The 10,617-nt window shown below is 37.1% G+C and overlaps 1 protein-coding gene across 1 annotated transcript; it reads left to right on the forward strand.

Annotated features, from left to right (window-relative positions):
* Positions 1-4,406: 4,406 nt before the first annotated feature.
* LOC103506052 (protein spaetzle 3-like) lies at positions 4,407-7,251 on the forward strand (the record flags this gene model as incomplete). Its single annotated transcript, XM_008470434.2, has 3 exons — positions 4,407-4,537; positions 5,420-5,662; positions 7,122-7,251. Coding segments are annotated over 3 exons (504 nt in total), but the record flags the coding sequence as incomplete, so codon positions are not given.
* Positions 7,252-10,617: the final 3,366 nt, after the last annotated feature.

The raw sequence follows: 10,617 nt of genomic DNA on the forward strand, positions 1-10,617 counted from the left end.
TTAAAAAATTTTTTTTTTTTTTTTTTTTTTTTTTTTTTTTTTTTTAAAGAGGTTTGACAGAGGGAACTGTAACTGCTATGTATGGTCTTATCGTCCCGAAATCGAAGAGAGAAGGAAGACAGGATAGGAGAAAGCCAGCCCTTCCGAGAACGAACATAATCCCATCAGGATAAAATCCGCCCCGGGCGGGAATCGAACCCGCGGCCTAGCGCTCTGCTTTGAATTTAATTTATTGTTTATTTACCTACCTGTAGGCTACCTACCTGTAAGTAAAACAGATATCATTTTCATCACCAACTCTTTGGCCCTACTTTATTTACTATAAACCCATGTTTATAAGCCACTTTATTAATTTAACCCTATAATCCATCATCATAATTACCTATTACAAAAGTACCCTAGCCCCAAGACAAAACTGTCATCGATTGACCTTTACCTACCTGTTATTAATTCGGAGAAAATAAATCAGATCAATGTCGATTTTCAATGCGTCATCTTTTATTGACCATGGTGAGTTTATTATGCTCTTATTTGAACAAGAAAAAATATAAATTTTACTTTAGGCGTGACGTAGGTATAAGGAAAAATTATGATATCATTAGGTACCTACCAATGAGAGAAAAAAAGTAGGTAACTACACTAAAACCAGAGTGTAATCCCCCCTCCCCAATCACGAATTAAAAGAGTCCATTATTTAATAGGTTAATATATAGTTTTATCGTGCAAATAAATTCACCAAATTTGCACAACAATATGCAAATTAACGATAATGTCATGTTATCCACCCACAACTAAGTAGGTATTTTTGAAAAAAAAAAAAAAAAAAAAAAAAAAAAAAAGACACTAGGGCAGACTTGGTAAAGCATAAATTTCTGCAGTACCTAATATAAAGACTTTACTTTTTAGTCCGTCCTTCCTTTATTATTACTAATAATAAAAGGTATAGTGGACGGACTATTGTATTCGCTTCGGTGTCGGTCTGTCCGTCAGTCTGTCTGTCTGTCTGTCTGTCTGTCCCCATAGAAGGACTTATCCAAACCTGGTCGACCTATATATCAAATTAAAGGTCTTTTTACCAGGATCACGAAAATGGTGGTGCAAATTTTGTCCAGAAAACCATAAAGCCAAAAAACCAAAAAAAACTGGTTTTTGGGGGATTTTTTTCACATTTTCTCACACAAATGAGCTCTGATCATGAAATTTGTCGCGACGACCTATGAACTCAAAGAGAGAAAGTTTTAGATAACACTTCAGTCGATCATTTAAGACCGATTTTAGCGTCACCTATGTTAAGCTACGCCGAACAAGGCCAATAAATGGATGGGTGACTTAAACAATATATTGGGAATAAAGGGAGAACGGGCTCTAGTCTTGATTTTAAATCATTACATGAAAGTAAAATCAAAAAATCAAATCAAGAATAATAATAAACTGAATATTAAACAAATTAGGTAGGTACAAGGTACATAGGTACTGATTTTCTCTAATCACGATCGAATAAACTACGGGCTAAAAAATTCCCGGACGGACGGGCCCAGCTTGTTTTTTTCTTTTGGGTACCCAAAATAAAAACTTTTTTTTTTTCGTTTTAAAATTTTTTTTTTTTTTTTTTTTTTTTTTTTTTTAGAATCAGTCCTTTGAATAGGTACTATGGTCATTATCAGACTTTGATTCCTCGTCTTTTCCGCTAGAATATCAAGCAGCTCCTCAATATATCCTCCTACTTATGTGTGAGTGTACCCCAAAAATAGCCTACAGCACGTGTTGTCTCAAACGGTCACCCGTCCCATTACTAACCATGCACAACATTGTCTAACATAATCCGTCGTTTGGAAATCAATGAACCAGATAAATTATATGTTCCACATTGCATCATATTGCCCAAGCCCAGACGAAAGTATTGCCCTGGGTATTCGGTTGTGAACTTGGCAATGCTATTAGAGGACTTGTTAACTGTCAAGGCGAAAGACTTGGCCTATGACGCATGGTTTGAAGCTTGAAGTTTGCATGAAGCCTGTCTACCTGTATTTAAAACGAAATCGAATCGATCAAACGTCAATGTAAGCCAACAGCGATAGCACGTTGAACGCATCAGTTCCTCATGGATCACTGAAGTTAAGCAACGTTGAACGTGGTTAGTGTTTACCCAAATGTACATCCTCTATATTCACTACTAGCAGGTTACCCGTGCTTCGCCACGGTTTAGAATATTTTAGTAAATGAAAAATTCTCCGACAGTAGGAATCCTGACCACATTCACTACTAGCAGGTTACCCGTGCTTCGCCACGGTTTAGAATATTTTAGTAAATGAAAAATTCTCCGTCAGTAGGAATCCTGACCAGAAAGAATGCTACCGTTGCACTACGCGCCCCTATTGGCTTTACACCTTTTAGAACAAGCTGAGCCCGTCCCTCCGGGAATTATTTAGCCCGTACTTTATTCGATCAGTACCTATCTACCTACCTAATTCAGTTCATTATCATTCTTGATTTGATTTTTTTGCTTTTACTTACATGTAATGATTTAAAATCAAGACTAGAGCCCGTTCTCCCTTTATTCCCAATATAATGTTTAAGTCACCCATCCATTTCGTAATGATTTAAAATCAAGACTAGAGCCCGTTCTCCCTTTATTCCCAATATAATGTTTAAGTCACCCATCCATTTATTCGTTCTCCCTTTATTCCCAATATAATGTTTAAGTCACCCATCCATTTATTGGCCTTACTCGGCGTAGCTTAACATAGGTAACGCTAAAACCGGTCTTATCTAAAACTTTCTCGCTTTGAGTTCATAGGTCGTCGCGACAAATTTCAAGATCAGACCTTTGTGTGAGAAAATGTGAAAAAATCCCCCAAAAACCAGTTTTTTTTTTTTTTTTTTTTTTTTTTTTTTTTTTTGTTATCGACCGATACGGACGACCTTTTTGTTCTCCTAACACCTTAAAAATATTAAATGTGTAATCAATATGTATTCATGTCGAGTCCATTCTAGACCATGGGTTGTTCTAACTTTTAGTAAACACGTACCACTTGAAATTTTCAGAGATTTTGACGTACCACCTTATATTTATATGATGGCTAGAAAGGTGGAGGTTGCAAGATCGAGACCCTCACTTATGACACTGTCTCTTTAATGATGTTTCTTGATTCGTTCAATAATAAAATCACGATGTTTTTTTAGTTTCTTATCAAATTATTTGATTAATTATAGTCTTAAAATTAAAACCCCACCATTCAACATTTTTTATTGTTATTATTAATATATGACTGCGTAGTGCGTACCACCTAAAATGTATCCGCGTACCACCTGGTGGTACGCGTACCACCGGTTGAGAACCTCTGTTCTAGACCATATTATTCCGATCTAATGCTAATGGTAGGGTAAGATGATTAAGATGTTAAATGTCTAGATCAGGACTGTCAAACTTAAATTACCTACTAGCCATTTTTTTCTAAGTAGGTACTCATTAATAAAAAAAAATGTCCCGTCCCGGGGGAACCACATCTGTTCCAAAAAATTCGGCTTGTCCGCAAAATAACACGTCTGGCAACTCTACTGGTTATCCAGCTTTGATTTTTAGAGCCCGTTTTCCTCTGAGGGGAATCGGGAATAAAATCACTAGATTTGACTTGAAAATAACTAGATTTCCAAATTCTCCATTTTTGAAGTTTGTTCCTGGTGAAATGGTGCTCTCTGCTCTCAGCAGTTTCATTGCTCTGGATCAAATTTGTTCCAGAGCTCCAAAAAATAGTCTTATATGTTCTATGATTTATTCTATATACATAATTAACTAAACAGTTTGTCCCGTCCCGGGGGAACCACATCTGTTCCAAAAAAAATTCGGCTTGTCCGCAAAATAACACGTCTGGCAATGGCAACTCTACTGGTTATCCAGCTTTGATTTTTAGAGCCCGTTCTCCTCTTCTCCTCTGAGGGGAAAAAAAATCACTAGATTTGACTTGAAAATCACTAGATTTCCAAAATCTCCATAATTGAAGTTTGTTCCTGGTGAATTGGTGCTCTCTTCACTCAGCAGTCTCAGTGCTCTGGATCAAATTTGTTCCAGAGCTCCAAAAAATAGTCTTATATGTTCTATGATTTATTCTATATACATAATTAACTAAACAGTTTTCTCTTCTTGAATCTGAACATGTCGTAATGAATTTGATTGCTTCGTTGAAGCTACTTGTAGAATCAGTATAACATATGAAAAATCAAAAAAGTGAGAAGTTATACTAGATAGGTGCGTACTTCAAAAAACAAGCTTACAAAGCGATTTTCCCGTTTAAAATTTGTAGAAATTCCATCCTAGTGTTTGGCCCTTGCCCTTCTCTACTAACTATAGATCTCGTGATAAATGACCTTCTCTTCCACCCAACCTCTATTATTTCCTATCTTGTTAATTTCAGATCTTATGGACTGCTCTCTCCGTAGCTCTCGGCTATGAAGTGAAGGGAGATTTCATCCGGGGTCCTCCATGTATTAAGAAATTTCATCAGCTGTATTGTCCAACGGCGGGCAACACGTATCCAATGTAAGTTAATAATAATAAATAAGTACCTACCTGTTTATACATAGAAGACAAAAAAAAAACCCCTTGCCATTGCCACTCAAAGGATTTTTATTTTATTTTTTTATTTTTTTTATTGAGTGTTTTACCACCGTTTTTATTTCGTAGGAATGAAACAACAGTATAGCAGTTACTGCTACATTATTATATCCCTCATACCTTTGTAGGAATGGTACTTTGTACTTTAGATACCTTTGTAGGAATGGTACTTTGTACTTTAGGTACCTTTGTAGGAATAGTACTTTGTACTTTAGGTACCTTTGTAGGAATGATACTTATTTAGAAGAGATTTTTTATGTCATCTAACAAATTAATAAATACATCACATTTAATAAAATAAATAGGTACCTACCGTACCTACCTATTTATTTTACCTGATTATTGCAAATTGTGACAAACGAAGGTAAGAAGAATAGGTAGGCAGTAGGCACCTAAGTAGTAGAACAGAAGAACTACGAGTAAGTATGTAGAAGAGCCGTGTAAAACTAAAGGTAATAATTTGTATGAACGCCTGGTATCTTGAGTAGTTCTGCAATGTGCCACACATAAATAAAAAATCCCTTTCCCGTGTTAGGTTTAGGTACAAGCAGTTGTTATTTCTGAGCATTGTTGGATACTATACCCTGACGTAACAACCGCGTGTAACATGAAACGGTAGAGTCGGGTGGTAATAGGTAAAGGATAATAGTTTTTATGCCTAATGCGGGACTTGTTTTATGGGAGTTTCCTTTTCACTTAAGTATATGTACCTAAGTACCTACTTTGGCTGTATAGGTATGCCAAAGGCCATTTTACCAAACAAAAAAAAAAAATTGTACCTACCTACTTATTACCTCTATGTTTCAGAACCAAAATCGAGAAGTTCATCGACGACAACAAAGCCCTTATGAGGCGGATGTACGGTGAATTCACCATGAATACGCCAGAGTACGGTCCGCCGTCGCAAGGGTTTAGTAACGCTAGGAACCGCAAGCGTCATGCGCATGACGGAGCGGACTATCTGGATGATATTCTAGTCCCGGAGCCGAAGACTGGGAAGCGGAGGACTAGACAGTCCTTCCCCGCTACCAACAAGGATGATACGGGGAGGTGAGTTCTACAGGGACGTACTTGTGTCGAGCTTTACCACCGTGGATTGTCTCAGGATTGAGTTCAATCCGAGGTTGACCTGGCTATTGAGTATAGGGAAATCCTCATTTCATCTCAATCCCAAATTGATAAACCCTAGCATTAAAAGTTTAAGAGGGACGTAAGGATTTGAAGAGTGACTTACATGTAAGATCTGACTCATTGACTGAGTGATTTCACTGAAAATAATAGGTAGGTTTTTTAGTCCGTCCTTCCTTTATTATTACAATAGTAACAAGCTGGGCCCGTCCCTCCGGGAATTTTTTAGCCCGTAGTTTATTCGATCATGGTTAAAGAATACCTTTGTACCTACCTAATTTGTTTAATATCCAGTTTATTATCATTCTTGATTTGATTTTTTTATTTTACTTTCATGTAATGATTTAAAATCAAGACTAGAGCCCGTTCTCCCTTTATTCCCAATATAATGTTTAAGTCACCCATCCATTTATTGGCCTTTCTCGGCGTAGCTTAACATAGGTGACGCTAAAACCGGTCTTAAATGATCGACTGAAGTGTTACCTAAAACTTTCTCGCTTTGAGTTCATAGGTCGTCGCGACAAATTTCAAGATCAGAGCTCATTTGTGTGAGAAAATGTGAAAAAAAAAATCCCACAATTACTCAATTAACTTTAAGTCACCCATCCATTTATTGGCTTTGCTCGGCGTAGCTTAACATAGGTGACGCTAAAACCGGTCTTAAAATAACGACTGAAGTGTTATCTAAAACTTTCTCGCTCTGAGTTCATAGGTCGTCGCGACAAATTTCAAGATCAGAGCTCATTTGTGTGAGAAAATGTGAAAAAAAAAATCCCACAATTACTCAATTAACTTTAAGTCACCCATCCATTTATTGACTTTGCTCGGCGTAGCTTAACATAGGTGACGCTAAAACCGGTCTTAAAATAACGACTGAAGTGTTATCTAAAACTTTCTCGCTCTGAGTTCATAGGTCGTCGCGACAAATTTCAAGATCAGAGCTCATTTGTGTGAGAAAATGTGAAAAAAAAAATCCCCCAAAAACCAGTTTTTTTTTTTACCTTTAATTTGATATATGTATAGGTCGACTAGGTTTGGATAAGTCCTTCTATGGGAACAGACCGACAGACCGACAGACAGACAGACATAACTCACTCACTCACCATGTAACAGGACTATGAGTTAGGATTTGACTCATTGACTGAACAGTCCATTGAAAAGGTTAGTACTTTTTCATATAACTCATCAGTCTTACACATGACAGCTGTGTAGAGCCGTAGAGACATGCCATGGTTGTAGGATAATTAATTACAAACATTTCACGCTCTTGACTCTCTTTTTAGTACCTTGTAGGTAAGTAGCTATACCTACCTATCTACATAATTATACTCTTTTATTTTATATCGAGAGGAAAAACCTATATCTTATTGTATTTCCTCAGGGTGGATGCGTGTGAGTCTAAGATAGAGATCGTCACTCCATACTGGGCTAGGAATAGTGCTGGCACTACCAGAGCCATAGTCAATACTGAACACTTTGAGCAAGCCATTCATCAGGAAGTATGCACGTGAGTATTCTGGCATAAGTTGTATGCCATTTAGTCTTAGTAGCATTATGGCATATCTATTATGTCACTTGGTCTTGATCCGGGTTCAAACACGGCTCGGCCGAGAACTTTAGTCTGAGTTAAAAAAAAAATAGGTAGGTACCTCCCATAAGTCTCGAAAGTAAGATTTCATAACTGATGTTGTTAAACGTTATACAGTCGGTCCTCAATCCGTAGGTGCTGGGTTCGAATCCCGCCCGAGGTGGGAGTTTTCTGACCAAACTTTTCTGTTCCCTGATAGGCTTGGATGCAAAAGAATGTGCCTTAAAGTACCTAATGCAAAGTTCGTGCTTGAATAGGAACTAGCTTAACTCCATTCACAAAAAGCCAACTCTGAGACTTAGGTGTGAGGGCAAACAGCCATAAAGGTTTGGGTTAAGCTTTCTGAGACTTAAGTGTAGGGGTAAACAGCCCTAAAGGATTAGCTTAAGTTTATACCTAATACAAAGATACTTTGTACTTTAGGTACCTTTGTAGGAATAGTACTTTGTACTTTAGGTACCTTTGTAGGAATGGTACTTTGTACTTTAGGTACCTTTGTAGGAATAGTACTTTGTACTTTAGGTACCTTTGTAGGAATGGTACTTTGTACTTTAGGTACCTTTGTAGGAATGATACTCTGTACTTTAGTTACCTTTATAGGAATGGTACTCTGTACTTTAGATACCTTTGTAGGAATAGTACTTTGTACTTTAGGTACCTTTGTAGGAATGATACTTTGTACTTTAGGTACCTTTGTAGGAATGATACTTTGTACTTTAGGTACCTTTGTAGGAATGATACTTTGTACTTTAGGTACCTTTGTAGGAATGATACTTTGTACTTTAGGTACCTTTGTAGGAATAGTACTCTGTACTTTAGGTACCTTTGTAGGAATGATACTTTGTACTTTAGTTACCTTTATAGGAATGGTACTCTGTACTTTAGATACCTTTGTAGGAATAGTACTTTGTACTTTAGGTACCTTTGTAGAAATGATACTTTGTACTTTAGGTACCTTTGTAGGAATAGTACTTTGTACTTTAGGTACCTTTGTAGGAATAGTACTTTGTACTTTAGTTACCTTTATAGGAATGGTACTCTGTACTTTAGATACCTTTGTAGGAATAGTACTTTGTACTTTAGGTACCTTTGTAGGAATGATACTTTGTACTTTAGGTACCTTTGTAGGAATAGTACTTTGTACTTTAGATACCTTTGTAGGAATGGTACTTTGTTCATCATCATCATCATCATCATCATGTAGCGTCATCGTGGTCGATGGTTGCTAGACGTCTTGTAACTGTTGTTCTAAAAAGTTCTCTACTCAATTTTTTCGATGCATATTATATACCTTTAGCGGTACGGTCGCGTCGGTAACTAGTGCATTTAACATTCTAGTACCACTTGTTCTAACCACACCTAGCGTGTAACCTGAGGAAATTCTATCCCGAGATACATCTTCCTTACTATGGCTTACAACATACGACGGGATGAGCATGCTTGGAAATCCATACTCAAAGTGGCCCATATCATGGGACTCATCAGTCTGCCTGCTTTCTACAAGGAACCCTGGAAGAATGTTGCTCAGCTCTGGAACAATTAAGTTCCAGAGATCCAAAAAATATTAAAATCTTCGATTACTATGTACACAAGTTAACTAAATGGTATCTCTCATTTTTAGATTTTTCACTCGCATTTATTTGATGATCAGTGTCGCGATTTGAATCAGTATAACATATGACAAATCAAAAAAGTGAGAAGTCATACGTTTCAGGATAGTTAGGTGCCTACTTTAAGAAATAAAGGAAGGAAAGGAATTTTAATTGTGTTAAGCCATAATGCTTGTCACAAATGTCGTTCCCCGCTTAATACACTACGGTAAATTTTATGACTTGACTTGGACTCGAACCACCAACCTCCAGATCCGAAGTCCACCGCGCTAACCACTACACCACTGGGGTTGGTTACTTCAAAAAACAAGCCTACAAAGAGACAAAGTTGTCTAGACGTAGCTTTTGATAACGTAGGTATTATTTATTTAGCTGAAGGTATGATGAATACCTACCTACCTACCTACCTATTAGATGTGTGATTTATTAATTATTATTAACTAAATTCCCTTTAGGGTTGAGCTTTTTTTTCTCTTTTCTTAAATGACCTTAATGGCATCCTGCAAATAATTTGATGTCATCGGAACTACCTATAATGTTTTGAAAGTTTTCCAACTGTAATAGGTTGGGAAACATCGAACATCGATGTTTTATTTTTCGATGTTCGATGTTTTTGAAGACCACAGATAAGTCTGTGGTATTATTATAAAAAAAGTCTGTGGAAAGGACTTTCTTTTGTTTACAAGTTTACATTATTTTGTCCCGCTTCATATTTTACAATATTTTTGTGAGTTTGAAATTTTGAATAGCTTAATATGATAAATAATTCTTTTTAAACTATGAAGGTTTAAATTAAACAAGGACTTTTGAGACATACTGTATAGACTGTGTAGGTATTGAGTGGATCCCTAAGCTATAATACCGAAAATCCGAAAAACATCGAAATCCCGATAATATCGAACATCGATGTTTTTGATTACGATACATCGGATACTCGATATATCGAAGTTTAAAAACATCGATGTAATGTATCGAACATCGATGTTTTCGTCTCGATGTCCCAACCCTACTATGTATAATATATAAGCATAGTGACTGGTGGATGCTCCAAATATTGGGAGTCTAGCTTACAGTATAGGAGAAAACTGTCCTCTCCCCTTAATACAGCCCTGGTGTTCTGTTGAAGTACTTACCTCAGTATACTCAGGTTTGAGTGGTTGTCCCGACACCACTGAGGGCCCTCCACCATGCATCTTGAGTGCCCTCACTGTGGTTACTAAAACTACAGCGTCTGGTATCTTCCCTGAAGTTCTGCATTTGATGTTGAAGAATTTCTCCATCCCTGAAAAAAAAAAAATAATAATAATATGTAGAGTTGACCTCTGATACCTGAAACGGAGTATTCTCGATTAGGTTGCGTCGCGTAGGCTATATGTAATAAGGTATCGTAAAAATTTCGACTAATTTTTAGAAATAAATTACGCCAGGCGACCATCCCTAGACTAAACCAAAACAGGAAGCCATTTTCTTGGTCCCCGCAAAATTTACTAATCAATACATCCAATGAAATAACATCTGCATCACCAGAGACAAAACCAACGAGAGAGGCGCGGTGAGCTAGTTTCCATGACGAAAAACTTTTTGCAAATTAGCGCCTATATCAAGACCCGAAGTGCCCCGCCTCTGCCACTACATAGCCTCAGCACCGGGGACCAGTTTCAACGCTTATCAGCGTCTTG

The sequence above is a fragment of the Diaphorina citri genome, unplaced genomic scaffold (genome assembly GCF_000475195.1).
Source record: "Diaphorina citri unplaced genomic scaffold, Diaci psyllid genome assembly version 1.1 scaffold211, whole genome shotgun sequence".
Classification (NCBI taxonomy): Eukaryota; Metazoa; Arthropoda; class Insecta; order Hemiptera; family Psyllidae; genus Diaphorina; species Diaphorina citri.